The sequence below is a fragment of the Chanos chanos genome, chromosome 14 (assembly GCF_902362185.1).
Source record: "Chanos chanos chromosome 14, fChaCha1.1, whole genome shotgun sequence".
In the NCBI taxonomy this organism is placed as follows: Eukaryota; Metazoa; Chordata; class Actinopteri; order Gonorynchiformes; family Chanidae; genus Chanos; species Chanos chanos.
In genome coordinates this window covers 19,526,798-19,546,797 of record NC_044508.1, presented here as the reverse complement: position 1 = coordinate 19,546,797, position 20,000 = coordinate 19,526,798, and the positions used below count along the sequence as shown (strand labels likewise).

Here is a 20,000-nt window from a genome sequence, read left to right as displayed (position 1 = left end):
AGAGAAAACAGGCCAAGTTAACCATTACACCATCTCTTTAACCCTTTCAGGGGAAAGTAAAATGTGGAAACAGACCATTATAGTAGCACTACTCCTGTAGTCTTACTGGTGCATCCAGGAAGCAGGCTAACACAATACCAAACGTGCAACCAACAAGAATTCTTAAAAAACAAAATATCAGTTTCCCAGTATTAATGGAATCCCCACACATATTCATAGATTCATCTTACTAATGATTATGAGCCAAAAGACTACTATCATCTGTTGGCATCCAATCACCACATCAGCTGTTTACAGCAAATAAACATACAGGAAATTCTTATTCACATCCGAGACACATACAACAACTTACAAAAACCCACCAGAGTGCATCTTTACAAAACAAACACATTAACTTATCTGACAGAGGACTCCTGCAAAACCCATGTAAACACACTGCCGGTCTAATCAAACACACATCCACGTGTCAGGAGAAATGAAGCTAACTGAGATGGTCTCTGTAGTCAAATTCACAACGTAGCACTGATCATTTTCATATTCATGAATTTCCATTCATGTCCATTGCATGATTTGATTGCATGCCTGGTTTTAGTAATGTATGTAAGAAAAAAAGGTTCTGATTTAAGGCACTTTGGAACCAGTAGAGGAATAAACAAACTCCAGGGCTTCCTGTGCACTGTTTAAAAGTGTAGTGAGAACATGGAGTGCTCTCTCTCTCTCTCTCTCTCTCTCTCTGAGATGATCTTGTCTGTGGAATGGAGGAATTAACTGACACCATTCAAACACAATAAAGATGTTTATAAAACATCAAGACAGTAAAAAGAATTTAAAAAGGTAGGCAAAAACAAAGAAGAGCAAAAAAAAAATTGCTTTTAAACACCTGTACAACTTAAGTGTAACACCAATCTGTCTAAATAGAGATCATTGAGATAATTACACAAACATAATGCACTACATATAAATAATAAAATAATATATAGGTACTTGTGATAGAGAACTATTTTAAAAACTTACAGAGGCACGTACATCAACAAATACCAACATTTGAAAGCTGACGGCTTTTGCCTAAAAGGGAACTGATAAGCTAAGGCCTCTTTGAAACTCTGAGAAAGCTATTTCCATGCATATTTGGGCTTAATCCACTTGTTTTAAAGTGGTCCTTAAAAATCTGACTAAAGCTTAAGTAAACCTCACCAACAAATGAGTTTATTGGTGACTGAGATGAGCACAAACAAAATCAAACAAAAACATTCAAACATTTTATCACAATAAACAGACACACACACAACACATGCACACACACACAAAAACAATTCTTGTTCAATTCATAAACTGCATTCTTATTTACATTCAAGCTGTCTTCAAACAGAAAACACGTAGTTGAAATGTATGGAATGTTTTGTTTCTCTGAATTGTGACTGGCATTATGGGGACACTATTTTTTAATGAATATAATTACAAATGAATATAATTGCAAATTAAATTGTTTTCAATTTTTTTTTCCTCAAAAGTGCCTAACGCATTGCTACATTTGCTTTTCCATCTCATGCTCTACCCAGTCAGCGCCAAAGGCCAATCAAAGGCATGCATGTGACAGGTGCTTATACCAAAAAACCCCCAGAGAACCCAAAAACATAACCCAAAAACACACAAAAAAACCCCCAAAACAACAACAACAATAAAATAAAAACAGCAAAATTTAGCATAATCTAATATTTGGCTTTGGCTAAATAAACTAAAGTGTCTATAAGAATTGTAAGGTTGCTTGTTAGGGCTGTCCTTCCCTGTGCTTGGTGCAGGTGTGTTAGTGTGCAGGTGGGCTTGGTGCAGGTGTGTTAGTGTGTGTGAATGAGGCCCAGCTGTAGCAGGTTGGAGTCTGGTGGGCACACTAAATGTCTCTGTCCGGGCTGTGCTTGGCAGCCCCACCGTGGGCATTACGGCTGGCATTCCAGCAGGGTTCGATGGATCTCCAGGAAGGACGGGCGCTCTTTGGTGTTCCTGTGCCAACATCTCAACATGAGCTTATAGATGGAGTCTGGACACATGGGTGGCTGAGGCAGGTAAATCTGGAGATAAAGAAACCAGAGCTTCAGGTGAGGACCTGCTGAACATTAGCTTTGAGCTATCAGCCGAGTCTGGAGGAGGGTGAGGTTACCTGTCGTCTCTGGTCCCTAAAGAACTCGCCTGTGTTCTCGATCACCTGCTCGTCAGACAGCTGAGAGTAGGGCTGCTCCTTACAGAAGGTCAGCGTCTCCCACAGGGTCACACCGAAAGCCCACACGTCGCTGGCTGTGGTGAATTTACCCTAAATGAAAACAAAATATTTATTCATGAAACATCAGAACAAAGGCATCATCAGCTGACACTGACAGTGTTACTTACAGTAATATTTGATTTTAAAAAAAGCCCCGCAAACTACGCTTATATAGGGCAGCATACATTTACAACATGTTTGTTCAGTCTCATCAAGGCTAATGAGGGAAAACAGGAACTCAGAGGAAACTGTAGCATCATTCAAGTTCCACTGCAGACCTTGGTTTTCAGAATGACCTAGACAAATATATTAGAACTTAGTAACTTAGTAGACTGCACCTGGTCTAAAGAGTTCACTGAGGAAAGAGAGTGAAGAATATAACATAGTTAAGAACACTGGTACACAGCATTGGTATGAGAACATTGGTTACACTCCTGCACCTCAAATCCTTTCACAGAAGACCACATCCTATCCTGAATGTTTGTTGGATTAAACACCTTTCTTAATTCCCTGGTAGAGCCAGTCCTATGTGTTTAGCCACTTACCCGAACTTACTGAAACATGTCTGCTTTAGTGGAAAACTGTGACATATCCATGTAGTGTGGTGTTTGTGTAGTGCTGTCTGTGTGCTAAATAATACTAATGTTACTACATTATTGTCCTTCCAGTTGTCTTTAACATAGAGAAACTGTTTTATAAAAGCAGAGCCATTGCTTCACGTCAATAACACTCTTTAACTTTTTACTATAGTCATGCTACAGCACAGCCTCATGCCTTTCAGTGCTTTAACACAACCCAAGACTGTTATCTGTACAGATGTCCCACTCTCGGCCTTCCTCATGGTCCTCTCAGCTGGCCTTACCAGCAGTATGCTCTCCCAGGACATCCAGCGAATGGGCAGCACAGCCCTGCCCTGGATGCGGTAATAATCTCCGCTGTACAGGTTGCGACTCATGCCAAAGTCTGCGATCTTTATGGTGTAGTTTTTCCCCACCAGGCAGTTGCGTGTGGCCAGGTCTCGATGCACAAAGTTAAGCGAGGACAGGTACTTCATGCCCGAGGCTATCTGAGTGGCCATGTAGATCAGGTTAGAGTAGCTGAAGAGAAATGCAGAGGAGAAAGACAGTGATTCAGTCTAAGGTTTGATGTGCTGATTTAACCATAATCCCATTAAAAGTGAAATAAAACAGCTTATACTATACCCTACATGACCAGTTATGCTGGATTTGCATTTCATCTGTATAATGATGTCCATTTGACAGAGCCACCATGAAAACGAACATCTTGTGATGTTTACTTGATAGTAAGAGTGTTACAACAGTACTGTCTTAGTGACAGTGTTACTACTGGTACAGATGTAGAGGCTTGTTTACTTGATGATGGTAATGTTACTATGAATATGGACGTGAATGCAAAGTGATGTTTGACCAACAACAGTGGTCTTACTATGGAAAGGTGGGCGGGGTGACGTGTACCTGACAGTGGGGGCGTTACTGAGCAGAGCGATCTGACCCTCGGGTTCGTGGCGGGAAAGGAACTGGTTGAGGTCTCCGTTCTCCATATACTCAGTGATCATGCAGAGAGGGTCGGTGCAGATACACACCGCTAACAGACGGATGATATTGGGATCTTTCAACCGAGACATGATCTTTATTTCCTTCAGAAAGTCATTCCTGAAAGGCACAGAGAATGAGAGAAAGGATCAAAACAAGTATTCAACATAACAGACTGTCTGTATTACTGACCGTCTGTATAACTGACTGTATTATTAACTGGCTATATTACTGACGGAATAATACAGTCTGTTAATAATACAGTTAACAATTCAGTCTTATTACTGACTGACCGATTGACCGATTGACTGATTGATTCTTTCATTTATCCATTCATGTATTATTTGGAACCTAAAACAAACTGTCTCTTTAAATGTTCACAGATGATACGACTCAGCTCACTAATGACAGACAACAGTAAGTGTGGTGATTTCTGAACTGTGTGGACTGTGTAGTTATGTGTTTTTTTTAACCGTGCGGATTGGTCCTAACCTGGCGTTCTTGTTGGCGTCTGCTCGGAGCATCTTCACCGCCACCAGGACCGTCTGGTTCTCACTGAGGTCAAAGGAGAAGTCTTCGTCCATGAAGTCCTGCATACCTTCTGCTTCACACAGGTGCACCTGTACCACAGAAACCAACGCTGTCTCTAATTACCAAAAAATTCCTCTTTTATCTTTTTCAGCTAGTCACTATCTTACAAAGTAAGGAAAAATACAGAAAAGATATTACAAATTAGTCAGATTAATGTAACCCTCAAGGGCTCAAACTGAGGTCAAAAACTGTACGTGCTTGGCACAAGCTTTCCATTTAAATCTATGCTTTTAACACATGGTTTTAAAATTTCACAGATAGATCAACCGTAAACAAAATTACCACACCACAAAAGAGGAACTCAAGCATTTGATTGTTTGTTGGGTTGACACAGCCGAGTCACTACGTATCTCTTAGGATCAAAATCAACTCTGGACTCTCTCTCCATTTTCTCATCGTGAAAAGCACAACTGACCTCTCCAAACTGTCCCTCCCCGAGTTTCTCTTTGAAGGTCAACAGTTTCCTTGGAAACTCTTCCACGGCCACGTCCTTCCCAGACAGCAGATCCATGGTAAGAGCGGGTACAGCGTAAGTGTTACCGCCGGTCACGCCCTGCAGGTTGACTATGTCTGCCTCGGCGTAATGTGGGACGCCCTCCTGCGAGCTAGCCTGAGGTGATTTCGAAGGAGTGCTGGTCGACACTGAAACGACATTGACAAAGGACAAACTCACTTGTCACTGCAGCTAATTAATGTAATTAATGAGAATCTTAATGATGAGTTGGCTCTTTGAAACCACTCAGTTGATGTTGAAGTTTTACAGATGTGGAACAGCTGAGGGACCATTAATACTTGAGGCCAGATGTGGTAACAACATTAGCATATGATAAAGGCGTCTAGAAACTTCAGTAACACAGTCTTCCTTTATTCCACTGTGACCACTGATACACATGATCATGTCTTAAAATCAGCAGGTAATCAGGCTGGAAACCTATGATCCTCATCCTTTGTCCTTAGGGACCATTGAGACTCACCGGGTTCTTCGGAGGTCTGGGAAAATTCTGGAAGTTTTCGGATGAGGCGTGAGGGCTCTTGGTAGTCAGGGCCCAAGGGGAAGATGCGTTCATAGGTGGAGTTGGATTCCTGGTCACTGGGCACTGAGGAGGGATTGGTGGTGTTGTTGTTGTAGGTAAATGTTTCGCTCTGTATCGACAGACGGGCGGTAAGCTCATCGTCCAGCATGCGCCGGGATGCCTGCGACAAAGGAGGGTCAAACCACAAGAGCCATCGCGTTGGAGTTCCACAGTATACTTCTGTAAACTGCCTTATTCAACATCAAAACCATCTCAAAATCTATATCAAAAAATCTATCGCCCTTTTTACCACAGTGCAGCATTCTTTTATTGTATTGTATTTGATATATTATACTTGAAGTGATGCTTAGCATAACTTTAGAAATGTATCAGTGTCACACCATAATTACATCAACTAAATGATTATGAATTGCACATCATATTACTAAAGTGACACAGCTCAGTTCATGAACCGCCGTGTTTCCCCTGATGTCTATAGCATTTAACATGTAACTTACATATGATAATGAAAACGCGGTGACAGATGGAGTAATGGCGATAACTGTAACACTGTAACACGGTAACACTGTAACACCGTTTACACAGATTTTATGAGGCATGAACGTTTGTGCGGTAGTAACTTGTTGACTGTGATCAGCTCACCTTCTCTAGCATCTTCTGCCACACCTGTCTCCAGAGGATGATGACAATTATGGCCACGAGGATGAAGATGATGGCCACCAGACAACCAATCAGAATCCGAGTATTACTATCGTCTACTTTGTGAGTGGGGTTATCCCCTAAAGAGGGGATAGAGAGGGAGCAGTTTGAGTGACTCAGAGCAAGTCAGACAGGTCTATATCCATAAATATGTTCCTTTTCATGAATTCATTATTTAAAATGAATGAACGAATTGTGGCTGTCAGTGTGCGAAGCAGGAATGTCTGATTGTGATGGCTGACCTGGCTGAGGACTGGTGGGGGTGCCGGTCTTTGGGGGGAACAGAGTTGTGTTGTACATTGCAGTGTCTGGGGAAACACATTTGAGCCACATGAATCAATGTGCCATTTTCAATGTTCACTGTGCTTTAAATCAAGAGAATCTTCTGGGCATTCTGACACATAGTACAGGCAAGCGGTATTGTAGTTGTAACGCCTGTAATTTGTAAAGTAATTGTAATGCTAGCAAAGTGCTGCGCTAGGAGTTCTGAGGCGCGGAGTGATTCTACAGGTGGGAGAAACAGAGAAAAGAGAGAGGGAGAGAAAGAGAAAAGGAGGGAAGAGAACTCTGTGCTGACCTGACTGGAAGGTGATCTCACTAAACATCATCCAGATGTCTGCAAAGTAATACTGGCATTTAATGGCACTGGCCATGTGGTTATGCAGTGAGACGGTGACGAAACGGGCGCTGGGATTCCCGTCGTCCATCACAGGGCTGAAGGACACGGGCACGGGCTCCCAGTCCAGCTCGGACCGGAAATAACACGTCACCTTCTGGAAGGTCTTCACCCGCCGTGAGAACATGTTATTACAGTGGACCTGGGATGGATGGATGGATAGATGGATGGATGGATGAAGGGGTGAGAGCAGACACAGAAAAGAGAGTAAAATCGGTAAAGAAAGAGCTTTTGGAGCAGTAGTTAAGAGCATTTGACTGACAGCAACTCTTTGCCTTTTGGTGGATTTGTACTGGAAATAGCACACTGGAGATCAAATAACCAGATGTTACCAAAAAACAGACTGCACTGGCAGTAATTTGATAACAGATAATGTGTTTTTAATGCATATGCATTCTTGCATCTACACTAACACACACACACACACACGCACGTGCACACACACACACACACACACACACACACACACACACACAGAATACCTTCATGGTGGTGAAGTTGCGAGTGCGGTCGAACTCAAACATGATCTCCACGTAGCCGTTTGGAAAGCTGTCGTTGGTCCAGCCGACATAATCATAGCCTGGCCAAACGTTATAGACGTGACTGAGGGTAAAATCATCCAGACCACACATCCCGTCTGTCAACTGGCCCAGTCCTTCAGTCATGCTGCAGACAGACAGACAGAGAAAGAGAGAGAGAGAGAGAGAGAGAGAAAGAGAGAGAGACAGATAGACAGACAGAGAGAGAGAGAGCAAGAGAGCAAGAGAGAGAGAGAGAGAGAGACAGAGACAGAGACAGTCAGAGGGACTGAAAGCCTCAGGACGGTACTTTCCCACAGAATTAGATCCAACCAAATTATAAATAAAATATAGTCAAAGAGGAAGACAAATATATGCCATATTGGACAGAAACAGCAAATGCCAATACACATTAGAAACCTAATTGGCTGTAAAACAACAGTAAACTGCGCCAAAGTACGTGACCTCAGTGACTGACCACATATACTTAGAAAAAGACTGACAGTGTACAGACCCAGTGAACACAGCCTAACCTTTTAAAATGGTGGACACAGACAGAGCTGGCCAATGAGAGTGGTGAACACAGATGGACCTGGCCAATGAGAAGAGTGGGCACAGACAGAGTTGGCCAATGAGAATGGTGGATACAGACGGAGCTGGCCAATGAGACGGGTTGTAGCAACTCATAATGTAATAACTGCGCATAATGTAATAATGGCACATAATGTAATAAAAAAAGGAATGAAAACTCATAATGTAATAGTATGCTTATAATGTAATAAAAATGTTGATTGCATAGGGTTAGGGTCAGGGTTAAGGTTAGGGTTAGGGTTAGGGTTAGGGTTAACCCTAACCCTAACTTTATAATGTAGTAACTGGCATATAACATAATAACATATTACGTTATGTGCAAAAAGATGTTACATTATGTGATCAACATTTTTATTACATTATAGGCATATTATTACATTATGAACCTTTTTTACATTTTTCATTACATTATGTGCCGTTATTGCATTATACAAAGTTATTAAATTATGCGCACATCCGGCCAATGAGAGTGGTGGACACGGATAAATCTGGCCAATGAGAGTGGCGGACACAGACAGACCTGGCCAATGAGAGTGGTGGACACAGACAGACCTGGTTGCCCAGAGAGGGAAGACTGTGTACCCACAGGACCCAGAAAACACCAGAGACAGAGCAGTATTTCCTTACAGACTGCCATAAATATGACCAACAAACAACATCCACCAAATATGAGTTGAGAATGAAAGTTGAAAATTGGAAATCTAAAGAGGTTGGAAGGATCTTTGCTGAGTTCTGCACATTCACAAATGTGAAAAGAGATTCCCTGTATTTTAGGAGAGACAGTGGAGTGTGTCCAAATAATTCTTAAATATGTATCTGCCTGCCATGAACCAAGGGAGAAAACACAGAGACCTTTATGCTCTCTGCTGCCTAAAGTCTCTCTTGGACACACACACACATACACACACAGTACAAAATATGTTATCAATGGTATCTTTCTAATGTCTTTCTAGTATATACTGTATATGTTTTAGACAGTGTGGATCAAAAGTGGCTTTGGAAATATTTTTGAAGCCATGCCAGTAAAGCTTATTGAATTGAATTGAACTGAACTAAACTGAACTGAACCGAATTGAATTGAGCTGAACTGAACTGAACTGAACTGAACTGAATTGAATTGAACTGAATTGAGCTGAGAGAGAGAGATACATAAAGAGACAGATACAGAAAGAGAGAGGGGAGAGCCTGTCTTTAATGACTACAAAGCATTTTGTGTGAACATTGTTATGTTCCATACTGGCCTACTCAGTGCCTGCAGGTCTTTCCTGTTTTCACAGTGCATTATTTATAATCAATAACCCATGAGGAGTTCTGACCCACTGCTCTCTTAGGCTTGATTTGTTTAGTACAGTACTGTGTGAATTGTGTGGCACTCACCACTAGATGGCAGTGTTCTTCTACTCTACAACAACTCTATTTGTGGTTTTATTACTCTGTGAGCGTGGGTTGTGTTTTTCAGTTTGCCATTGAGTTCATGTACAAGACACTACACACACACACACACACACACACACACACACACACACACACCACACACACACGCACAATGTAATGGAAGACATTGTTCAGGAAGTCAGTGAGTCAAATTCTCCTGTGTACATTCTGAAACCACTGTGACCCTCCTCAGTATTTGTGCCATGTTGTCGTCAGGGCAACTAGGCAACAGCACCACAGCTCAGCCAACTGTCATTAAAAATGATTCAGGGTCAGGTATTCACACTTCCCCTTCTTTAAACATTCAGAGTTAAGTTATTCCAGAACTGATCTGAGATCAGTTGTTGAAGAACCAGTGTGGGAGTTCAAATGACAGTGCAGAAAGAGACAAGTCTGAGTGAAAAAGCTACGTCTGACCTATGTAGCATCTTAGCAGCAAAAATCACAAAGATGTGCAACACTGTTTCACCCTGGCCAATGGTGTCCACCTTTTCTACAAGAAACAGCTCTGACCTACTCAGTTTCAAATTAATACAGTGCCAGTGACAGCTGAGCTTCCATTTTGGCTCTAGTACTGCCATTTTGGCTCTTGGGTTTGTTTTCAGGTGCATAGGAAGCCAGTGTGCCCACCTGTAACCTACAGCTCCATCATACACAGAGTCATTGAGGTGAATGTGCTGCCCGTGGAGAACCATCTGCTGACCCAGTGGAGCATTGTACGACACCAGGCCATCTGGGGGAAAGGAGGAACATTAAAAAACATTTAGAGAATGCAGAATGTGGCCAAAATTTTACAGTGAGGAGAACAGTAGAGAACATTTCCAATGAAAAACAAAGAAAGTGATACATTTATTTAGGGGTTCTCAAACTTTTGCAAGCCGGGCTCCCCCAAACTGTTCAACTCTACTTGGACACCCCTTGGATAGGTAGATAGATAGATAGATAGATAGATAGATAGATAGATAGATAGATAGATAGATAGATAATAACTATTATTATTATTACTATTACTATTATTATTATCATTATTATTGCTGTTGTTGTTAGCCTCTAATATTATTATTATTATTATTATTATTATTATTATTATTATTATTATTATGATTATTATTATTAGCCTCCATTATTATTATCATCATTCCTATAAAGCCTGCATTTATGCTAAGTCTCAGCTCAATGTGGAACACGAGCCTGCTTTGTTCTGAGAAGCTGTTGGATTCTCGGCTCAGTGTTGGATAAACACAGCCTCAGGTCGTCCTCAATCTGAGCGCCACTGCGGTATTTTGTTTTGAGCACGGTCAGCTGGGAAAAGCCTGCCTCGCACAAGAAGGCCTATGTCGAAGCGAAAGGGAGGAGAAGTTTTAAAGCCGCATCCGAGAGTTGGGGGTGTTCCTGCATCAATGCTACTCAGAAGGTCGCAGGAGAGCAAGTGGCAAAAAGGTGCTTCAACCTACCCTTACTCCACAGGTCAATAAACTGATCCTGCATTTCTAAAGACAGGTCCTGCCCTTACTCCACAGGTCAATAAGCTGTTCCTGCATTTCTAAAGACAGGTCCTGCCTTTACTCCACTCCTGCATTTGTGAATGAATTGTAGTCCTCCGTAAAGTATGAAGCGAACCGCTCCTTCAGTGCAGTTCAGTGATCGGCAGCTGAGAGGAGGAGAGGAGAGAAATCGGTCCTGCTTACGTCAGCAATGAAATCTGCAAGGTTTGGGAACATTTAGTAATTTCCAGCAATTATGCGGTCATGCCAAAGGTCAAGTTTTGGATCCACTTTGTCAGCTAGAAGCAACACGCTGGCATCTTGGGCCTTGCAAAGACAGGTTCAAAGTATCGAGCCTGTCAAATATGTCGACTAAATACAACAGGGAGGCTAGCCACAAGGAGTGGGCAAGTTCTGATTTGCTCTCTACCAAAAACGATTTCACCTCTTCTCGCAGTTCATAAAGGCGCTGTAACACTCTCCCTCTGGAAAGCCAGCGTATCTCCGTATGAAAGAGGAGCTGCTCATGTTCAGAGCCCATTTCTTGACAGAGGACTGCGAATAAGTGCGAGTTCAGTGGCCGTGCTTTATTCATTCATTCATTCATTCATTTTCCAAGCCGCCTACCCGAATGAGGGTCGCGGGGGGAGCTGGAGCCTATCCCAGCATTCACTGGGCAACAGGCGAGGAAACACCCTGGACAGGTCGCCAGTCCATTGAAGGGCTGTGCTTTAATGTAATTTATTATCTGAACTGCTCGATGAAGGACAGACTCTAAGGGCTTCGTGCAATGAGTCCATCCTGCTGGCGGAGCTACGTGCCGGATGCATGTGACCAGGCCACTCACACGTCCTGTCATTGACTCCACCCCATCGGTGCCAATTCCGATACATGTGTCCCAGCACAAGTCAGCATCTTGGAGATATGTGTGTCAAGCACATCAAAAATCGCCTGACCAGTTGTGTGGGTTTGAAGAGGACGACAATCCCCTGGTCTCTGAGAAATCTTACGTGGGTAAACAACTGGACTTGCCCAGCAACGTCAATGGTCTCATCTAAATGCAGTGCATAATACGGACTCTGCCTAACATACAGAATAGAATCCCTTGATCACACACACACTGTGAACAGTGAGCAGTGAATTTTTCCTCTGCATTTAATCCATCCTTACACACCAGTGGTGAATACACACACACACACACCAGGCACAGGAGCAGTGGGCAGCACACACTGGCGCCTGGGGAGCAGTTGGGGGTTAGGTGCCTTGCTCAAGGGCACCTCAGCTGTGGATGTTTCCTGGGAACCGAACCGGCGACTCCTCGGCCACAAGCCCGATTCCCTAACCTCCGGGCCACGGGCTGCCAAGAAAGAAAGCTCTGGAGAATGCGGGCATAGATCCCGCTACCTCCCGCATGCTAAGCCAGCACTCTACCATTTGAGCTAATTCCCCTAACCTACTGTAGCAATTGCTCTTTCACATCATTTGCCAGATCCAAAATCCCACGACCCACCGTGTAATTTGAAAGTGGGAATGGAGTTTAGTGACAGCGCTTTCTCCAAGCATGATTCTGCACATATCTTGTGCTGCAGGCAAAAGCAGTGTCTTGGCTATAGTATGTGGCTTCCCAGATCTTGCAATACATTGGGAGATGACGTCCGAAGCCTCGAGACACTGACTGGACACGGTTGTGTGTGTTTAATTATAGTGGATCTTCGATGATCAAAGGCATCACGTTTTCTTTTTAAAGTCAATGGGTTTGTCTTTTATTTTGGGGTGCTTGGTGTCTAAGTGTCGTTTTAATTTGCAGGGTTTCATGCTGTCACTAGCACTAACCTCTGCACAAATTACATACTGTGGACGTGGTTCCCATGTGCTAGTTACCGAAAAATCGAACTGCAAGGAAGTCTCGTCGAGTTTTTTTTTTTTTTTTTTTTTTTGGGAACTGGCAAGGCATCGCTCGGAGCAGCTCTTTTCTTGCGAGTTAAAATTTTATCCATAGTGTGCTAGCCTGTGCTTTCCAAATAGAAAGTGATGATTTTGGTTGATCTGTTATGAGTGTATGTGTCGGTGTTGTGCCGGTGATAGGAATAAATACATAGTAAAGGCAAGAGGCTATTGCTCAGTAGGCTATTCGAAGGGCGATTGCAATGCTAGCACCTTAGAAAGGGCCCACATACGGGGTTATACACCCCTTGCATTTTGCAAGCGAGAGGTCCGTGACCACACGCCCCACTTGTGAGGCTCCCCAGTTTGAGAACCACTGCATTAATTCACTGAGAGAGTAACAATAATATCGCACAGAAGGATTGCGTGGGTTAGTTGGGTAAATGATTCTTGGTCACTGTCTCTTTACCATTAGAAATTTATGACAAGAGAATAGTTGACCCTGGCTCTTGCACATGTATTGGCCAATCTGTAGTATGGGATCTGCTATGATAAAAGTACAACAAGACCAAAGCAGAGCAATCATTAACAGCTCTGATAAGTAGAGGACCTTTGTTTTATTACAGAGAAAGAACAGTCCACTGTACTAGATCCAGATAGTTGTGCTCATAATCAATATCTGTGCAAAAACAGCCAGTCTGCTGAGATGATGTTGCAGCTGTTGTCAGAAGTCTCTCTGCTTCGTAGATAAACAAACAAATCTCTAAAACGCTAGTTCTGCACTAACATCATAATTGTTACCAGTATGTTTTGGACTGACATTGTTTATAGCCGCTGTTAGGCTAATCATTCTCATCTTTAACGGTATTTTTATATTCTGTCATAAACTACTGCACTGCTGTTGATAAATAACTTGCTAAGGGGACAGAAGGTGGAGGCCCCAGGTAAAGCTAATATCTGACAACCTTTTATTTTATGAGTTTAATAATTAAGCGTCCTTCCCCATCTGTTTGTCTTACCGAGCCACTCACAACCGTACAGCTCCACTCTCATACACACGTTCATTGAGTGGTCGATCACGGGCATGAAACGGACGAAACGGGCGATGATTGGCGGTTCCAGGTCCTTCAAAACAGTGTCGTATGCGTTCCTGTTCCCTTCAATCACCTGCCCAATGATACAGTTACAACACGATCACACTCATGGTTATACATACAACACGATCACATGGACTGTCAGAGGGGAGGAGGGAAGAAGTAGTAGCAGGTACAGAAAGTTTAGTGTTGTTGGGAGTAACAGGTGTAACAGTAGTAACAGCAGCAGTAGTAGTAACAGCAGTAACAGGTGTAACAGTAGTAGTAGTAACAGTGGTTATAGCTGTAACAGTAGTAGTAAAGCTGGCCCTCTGTATCCGTGGTGGAATGGTTCCAGGACCTCCAGGATGCTCAAGTCCCTTATATAAAATGGTGTAGTATTTGCATATAACCCTACGCACATCCTCCCGTATACTTTAAATCATCTCTAGATTACTTATAACACCTAATACAGTGTAAATGCTATGTAAATAGTTGTTATACTGTATTGTTTAGGGAATAATGACAAGAGGAAAAAGTCTGTACATGTTCAATAGGGCTACAGACACAAGCATCATAGTCCCAGCTACATAGTAGAAGTCACCAACAATGTAACATTTTCTCTCTTTCAACACCTACAGATTGCATTTGTTTAATGACCTGAAAGAGAAATACATAGAATAAAACACATAATATTAATGACAAAAGTACATATAGAAAATATAATTTTTGGATTTTTTCCCCAAACATTTTTGATCCGCAGTTGGTTGAATTCGCGGATGCGGAACCTGCGGATACGGAGGGCTGACTGTAGTAGTAACAGCAGTAACAGTAGCAGTAGCGGTAGCAGTAGTGGTAGTAGTCGTAGTAACAGCAGTAACAGTAACAGTAGCAGTAGTGGTAGTGGTAGTGGTAGCAATCGTAGTAACAGCAGTAACAGTAGCAGTAGCAGTAGTGGTAGTAGTCGTAGTAACAGCAGTAACAGTAGCAGTAGTGGTAGTGGTAGTGGTAGCAGTCGTAGTAACAGCAGTAACAGTAGCAGTAACAGTAGCAGTAGTGGTAGCGGTAGCGGTAGCAGTCGTAGTAACAGCAGTAACAGTAGCAGTAGCAGTAGCGGTAGTGGTAGTGGTAACAGCAGTAACAGTAGCAGTAGCGGTAGCAGTAGCGGTAGTGGTAGTAGTCGTAGTAACAGCAGTAACAGTAACAGTAGTGGTAGTGGTAGTAGTCGTAGTAACAGCAGTAACAGTAGCAGTAGCAGTAGCGGTAGTGGTAGTGGTAACAGCAGTAACAGTAACAGTAGCAGTAGCGGTAGCAGTAGTGGTAGTAGTCGTAGTAACAGCAGTAACAGTAGCAGTAGTGGTAGTGGTAGTGGTAGCAATCGTAGTAACAGCAGTAACAGTAACAGTAGCAGTAGCAGTAGCGGTAGTGGTAGTAGTCGTAGTAACAGCAGTAACAGTAGCAGTAGTGGTAGTGGTAGTGGTAGCAGTCCTAGTAACAGCAGTAACAGTAGCAGTAGCAGTAGCGGTAGTGGTAGTGGTAACAGCAGTAACAGTAGCAGTAGTGTTAGTGGTAGTAGTCGTAGTAACAGCAGTAACAGTAGCAGTAGTGGTAGTGGTAGTAGTCGTAGTAACAGCAGTAACAGTAGCGGTAGTGGTAGTGGTAGCAGTTGTAGTAACAGCAGTAACAGTAGCAGTAGTGGTAGTGGTAGTGGTAGTAGTCGTAGTAACAGCAGTAACAGTAGCAGTAGCAGTAGCGGTAGTGGTAGTGGTAACAGCAGTAACAGTAACAGTAGCAGTAGTGGTAGTGGTAGTAGTCGTAGTAACAGCAGTAACAGTAGCAGTAGTGGTAGTGGTAGTGGTAGCAGTTGTAGTAACAGCAGTAACAGTAGCAGTAGTGGTAGTGGTAGTGGTAGTAGTCGTAGTAACAGCAGTAACAGTAGCAGTAGCAGTAGCGGTAGTGGTAGTGGTAACAGCAGTAACAGTAGCAGTAGTGTTAGTGGTAGTAGTCGTAGTAACAGCAGTAACAGTAGCAGTAGTGTTAGTGGTAGTAGTCGTAGTAACAGCAGTAACAGTAGCAGTAGTGGTAGTGGTAGTGGTAGTAGTCGTAGTAACAGCAGTAACAGTAGCAGTAGCGGTAGTGGTAGTGGTAGTAGTCGTAGTAACAGCAGTAACAGTAGCAGTAGCAGTAGCGGTAGTGGTAGTGGTAACAGCAGTAACAGTAACAGTAGCAGTAGTGGTAGTGGTAGTAGTCGTAGTAACAGCAGTAACAGTAGCGGTAGTGGTAGTGGTAGTGGTAGTAGTCGTAGTAACAGCAGTAACAGTAGCAGTAGTGGTAGTGGTAGCAGTCGTAGTAACAGCAGTAACAGTAGCAGTAGTGGTAGTGGTAGTAGTCGTAGTAACAGCAGTAACAGTAGCGGTAGTGGTAGTGGTAGTGGTAGTAGTCGTAGTAACAGCAGTAACAGTAGCAGTAGTGGTAGTGGTAGCAGTCGTAGTAACAGCAGTAACAGTAGCAGTAGTGGTAGTAGAGGGAATAGCAGGAAAGGCAATGCCATTCACCACAGGGTATGACTCACTGAGAAGAGGCAAGGTGTTGAGAATTAGAGTGGTTCTACAGGCACTTCTGTAGAAAGGCCATTGTACAAAACTGAAACTGTACTGCATTATTTTGGAGACTGTTGGTCAGTGTTGAATTAACTCAGAGACTGTTGATCAGTATTGAATTATCTCAGAGACTGTTGATCAGTATTATCTCAGAGACTGTTGATCAGTATTAAATTAACTCTGAGACTGTTGATCAGTGTTGATTTAACTCAGAGACTGTTGATCAGTGTTGAATTAACTCAGAGACTGTTGACTGTAAATTATATGACCAGGATATTTAACACTGGAGAATCACTGCTTGCGTGTCGTGAGTCTAGGTGGTTGTATAAATGGAGAGTATGGGCAGACTGAGGGTGTAGGTGGAGTGTTATGGGGATGGTTCTCTAGACCACTCGCCTGTTTCCCCTGCCTGTTTCTCCAGGAGATCCAGCGGCTGCCGTCTCGGCTGTATTTGATCTTATACATCTGGGCAAACTCATTCCCGATGCCGCCAGCGTGACGGCCCTGTGTGCCCACCAGCGTGATAAAGTGCAGAGAACGCAAGTCGATCTGCAAAAACTCCTTGACGCTGTCTGGCTCCACGGCGATCTCAGGACACCATGCACCATCTCCCTCCTCACAGTCTAACCTGAGGAGATGAGTAGAATAAAGACAGAGAAGAGAAAGGGAAAGAGAAAAAAAGGAGAGGTGTTTTTTTTCTCTCAGGACAGTGTTTGTTTTAATTAAAAGAATAATTCCTGTGAGGTTTGATCTTTGTGACTCAGGAAAGTGTTTTTTTTTTTTTTTTTTCATATAATGAATGTAAAGTGTGAGCTGTTGGCAGTACAGGCAGTGCTGATGAAGAGACATAAGTGTAGTGAAAACAGGCCTTTGTTATGGAGGGGAAAGAGTAGTCCATTACATCATCACAGTGTGAATGGGACTAGGCTGGTCACAGTCTTCCCTAACTGTGGTTTCTTCACACTGAGAGATACCTGCTTTGTGGTTTTCTCAAACACACACACACACACACACCAACCATACCATCTAAGTGTGTCTGTGTGTGTGTGTGTGTGTGTGTGTGTGTGTGTGTGTGGTCTCCAAATGATGTGAGAATAAGCCTGTATGGAGTAAAGACTGATTTTAACTGTGTATGTATGTTTGTGTGTGTGTGTTTGGTTTAGGAGTTATAAATACACCAGTGGCTGTAGAAGTAAGGCCGGACATACCTGCCATATTTGGCTGCTGTTGAGTCTGACCACTGACTGGAGGCAGAGATATCCTCATCTGGGATTTGTCCTCCTGCCATTCCCAGTGGAGACCGACACACACCTACAGCACACAGGCATTAGCGTTAAACACACACACACACACACACACACACACACACACACACACACACAGGCATTAGAGTTAAAAACACACCTACAACACACACACATACCCCTACAACACACAAGCCTTAGAGTTAAACACACACACACATACATACTAAGGCATTAGTGTTAAACACACACACACACACACCTACAAAACATAGGCCTTAGAGTTAAACACACACCTACAACACACATACACACAGACACACACACACCTACAACACACAAGCCTTAGAGTTAAATGCACACACACACCCCTACAGCACATGGACCTTAAAGGTATTCACAAAAAAGTGCTATTGATCTCTGAGTCAATAACTGCCAGACTGTGTATAGTAGCTTAGTATAAGCTGGAGAGGAGTGGTAAGACCAATCTTAGACTAGACCCTTGATATGAGTGTATTCATTTTTCAGCTGGTTTGACCATTAGAGTTTATGAGATCCACTGAATGAAAAGTCAAAGACAGAATCAATTCAACATTCTTGTTGAACCAAACGATTTCCTCAACAACCTCTTCTGGGTCTTCAAAATGTGTGGGAGATAAAATTATATGGAAATACTGTTCTAAAAGTTTTTGACCTTTTATTTCTTTTTGTTGGGTTCAAATGACAGATTACAGAATCGCAGTCCTTTTATTGACTTCCCTCAGAACAAAGGCGAAGCTGTAGCCAAGCCTTTGTGTCCAGCTGAGGCCAGTTCAGAACGCAGAGGGGAGTGTGAGGCCATGCAGTGGGCGGGGCTTTCGTGGAACTGGTGGAAAGTTGTGTGGGTTTTTTTGGGGGAGGCTGAATTTGACAGTACCCCTCTTCCCTTGTCCTTCGTTATGTGGTTGCCCTCACTCAGATCTGGTTTAGGATCGTTTGGGCTCTGCAGCCAGCACAAACAGGGAATTTACTGCAGCTCCCTCCCTCCCTCCCTCCACCCTGAATAAAAACCATACACTCCTGTGTGGTCTACTGGCACTGTTACACGCCTGCATTTACATGCACAGAAAAACCATCAAAGTTAACTGGCCACCTCAGAATGCACCGTGGTACTTTCTGCCTTTCTTTTAATCACGTTATAAGACCAGAGCATAGACATGACAGGTTTGGTGCCTGTTGGATTTCATGAGCCAGAAATATCTTTTTCTTACATGAGGGCATAGCTTGGCTAAAGGACGGTTCTTTAAATCATATGGTTCCAGAATGTTCCCAACTCTGTGTTCAGTTCACCGGCCAAGTTCCCTCGGTCTGGACTAGATGGACGGATGTTACACTCAAACAGTCCGTATCCCCCTGGTCCCACACACAGAAAACATCACAAAGCATTCATCAAACCCTCCACACAACCATTATATCACACTCCTTCATCAAACCCTCCACACGACCATTATATCACACTCCATCATCAAACCCTCCACACAACCATTATATCATACTCCATCATCAAACCCTCCACACAACCATTATATCACACTCCTTCATCAAACCCTCCACACAACCATTATATCACACTCCTTCATCAAACCCTCAAAACAACCTCTATAACACACTCCTTCATCAAACCCTCAAAACAACCTCTATAACACACTCCATCAAACCCTCAACACAACCATTATATCACACTCCTTCATCAAACCCTCCACACAACCATTATATCACACTCCATCAAACCCTCCACACAACCATAATATCACACTCCATCATCAAACCCTCCACACAACCATTATATCACACTCCTTCATCAAACCCTCAAAACAACCTCTATAACACACTCCTTCATCAAACCCTCAAAACAACCTCTATAACACACTCCATCAAACCCTCAACACAACCATTATATCACACTCCTTCATCAAACCCTCCACACAACCATTATATCACACTCCTCCATCAAATCCTCCACACAACCATAATATCACACTCCTTCATCAAACCCTCCACACAACCTCTATATCACACTCCATCATCAAACCTTCCACACAACCTTTATATCACACTCCATCAAACCCTCCACACAACCATAATATCACACTCCATCATCAAACCCTCCACACAACCATTATATCACACTCCTTCATCAAACCCTCCACACAACCTTTATATCACACTCCATCAAACCCTCCACACAACCATTATATCACACTCCATCAAACCCTCCACACAACCATTATATCACACTCCTCCATCAAACCCTCCACACAACCATTATATCACACTCCTCCATCAAACCCTCCACACAACCATAATATCACACTCCTTCATCAAA

General features: G+C 43.0%; 1 protein-coding gene across 1 annotated transcript in view; it reads right to left on the bottom strand.

The window, feature by feature from the left end:
- Nucleotides 1-1,934: 1,934 nt before the first annotated feature.
- Nucleotides 1,935-20,000, bottom strand: part of ddr2a (discoidin domain receptor tyrosine kinase 2a) — a 24,359-nt gene continuing 6,293 nt past the window's right edge. The window contains exons 2-16 of the mRNA XM_030791464.1: nt 17,600-17,702; nt 16,788-17,019; nt 13,738-13,885; nt 9,981-10,083; nt 7,290-7,473; nt 6,709-6,949; nt 6,374-6,439; nt 6,075-6,211; nt 5,369-5,592; nt 4,814-5,030; nt 4,300-4,427; nt 3,730-3,927; nt 3,117-3,351; nt 2,156-2,305; nt 1,935-2,066 (exon numbers count right to left, since the gene is read on the bottom strand). Coding sequence (XP_030647324.1) covers nt 1,935-2,066; nt 2,156-2,305; nt 3,117-3,351; nt 3,730-3,927; nt 4,300-4,427; nt 4,814-5,030; nt 5,369-5,592; nt 6,075-6,211; nt 6,374-6,439; nt 6,709-6,949; nt 7,290-7,473; nt 9,981-10,083; nt 13,738-13,885; nt 16,788-17,019; nt 17,600-17,702 — 2,498 coding nt within the window. The remainder of the gene's footprint in view (nt 2,067-2,155; nt 2,306-3,116; nt 3,352-3,729; nt 3,928-4,299; nt 4,428-4,813; nt 5,031-5,368; nt 5,593-6,074; nt 6,212-6,373; nt 6,440-6,708; nt 6,950-7,289; nt 7,474-9,980; nt 10,084-13,737; nt 13,886-16,787; nt 17,020-17,599; nt 17,703-20,000) is intronic.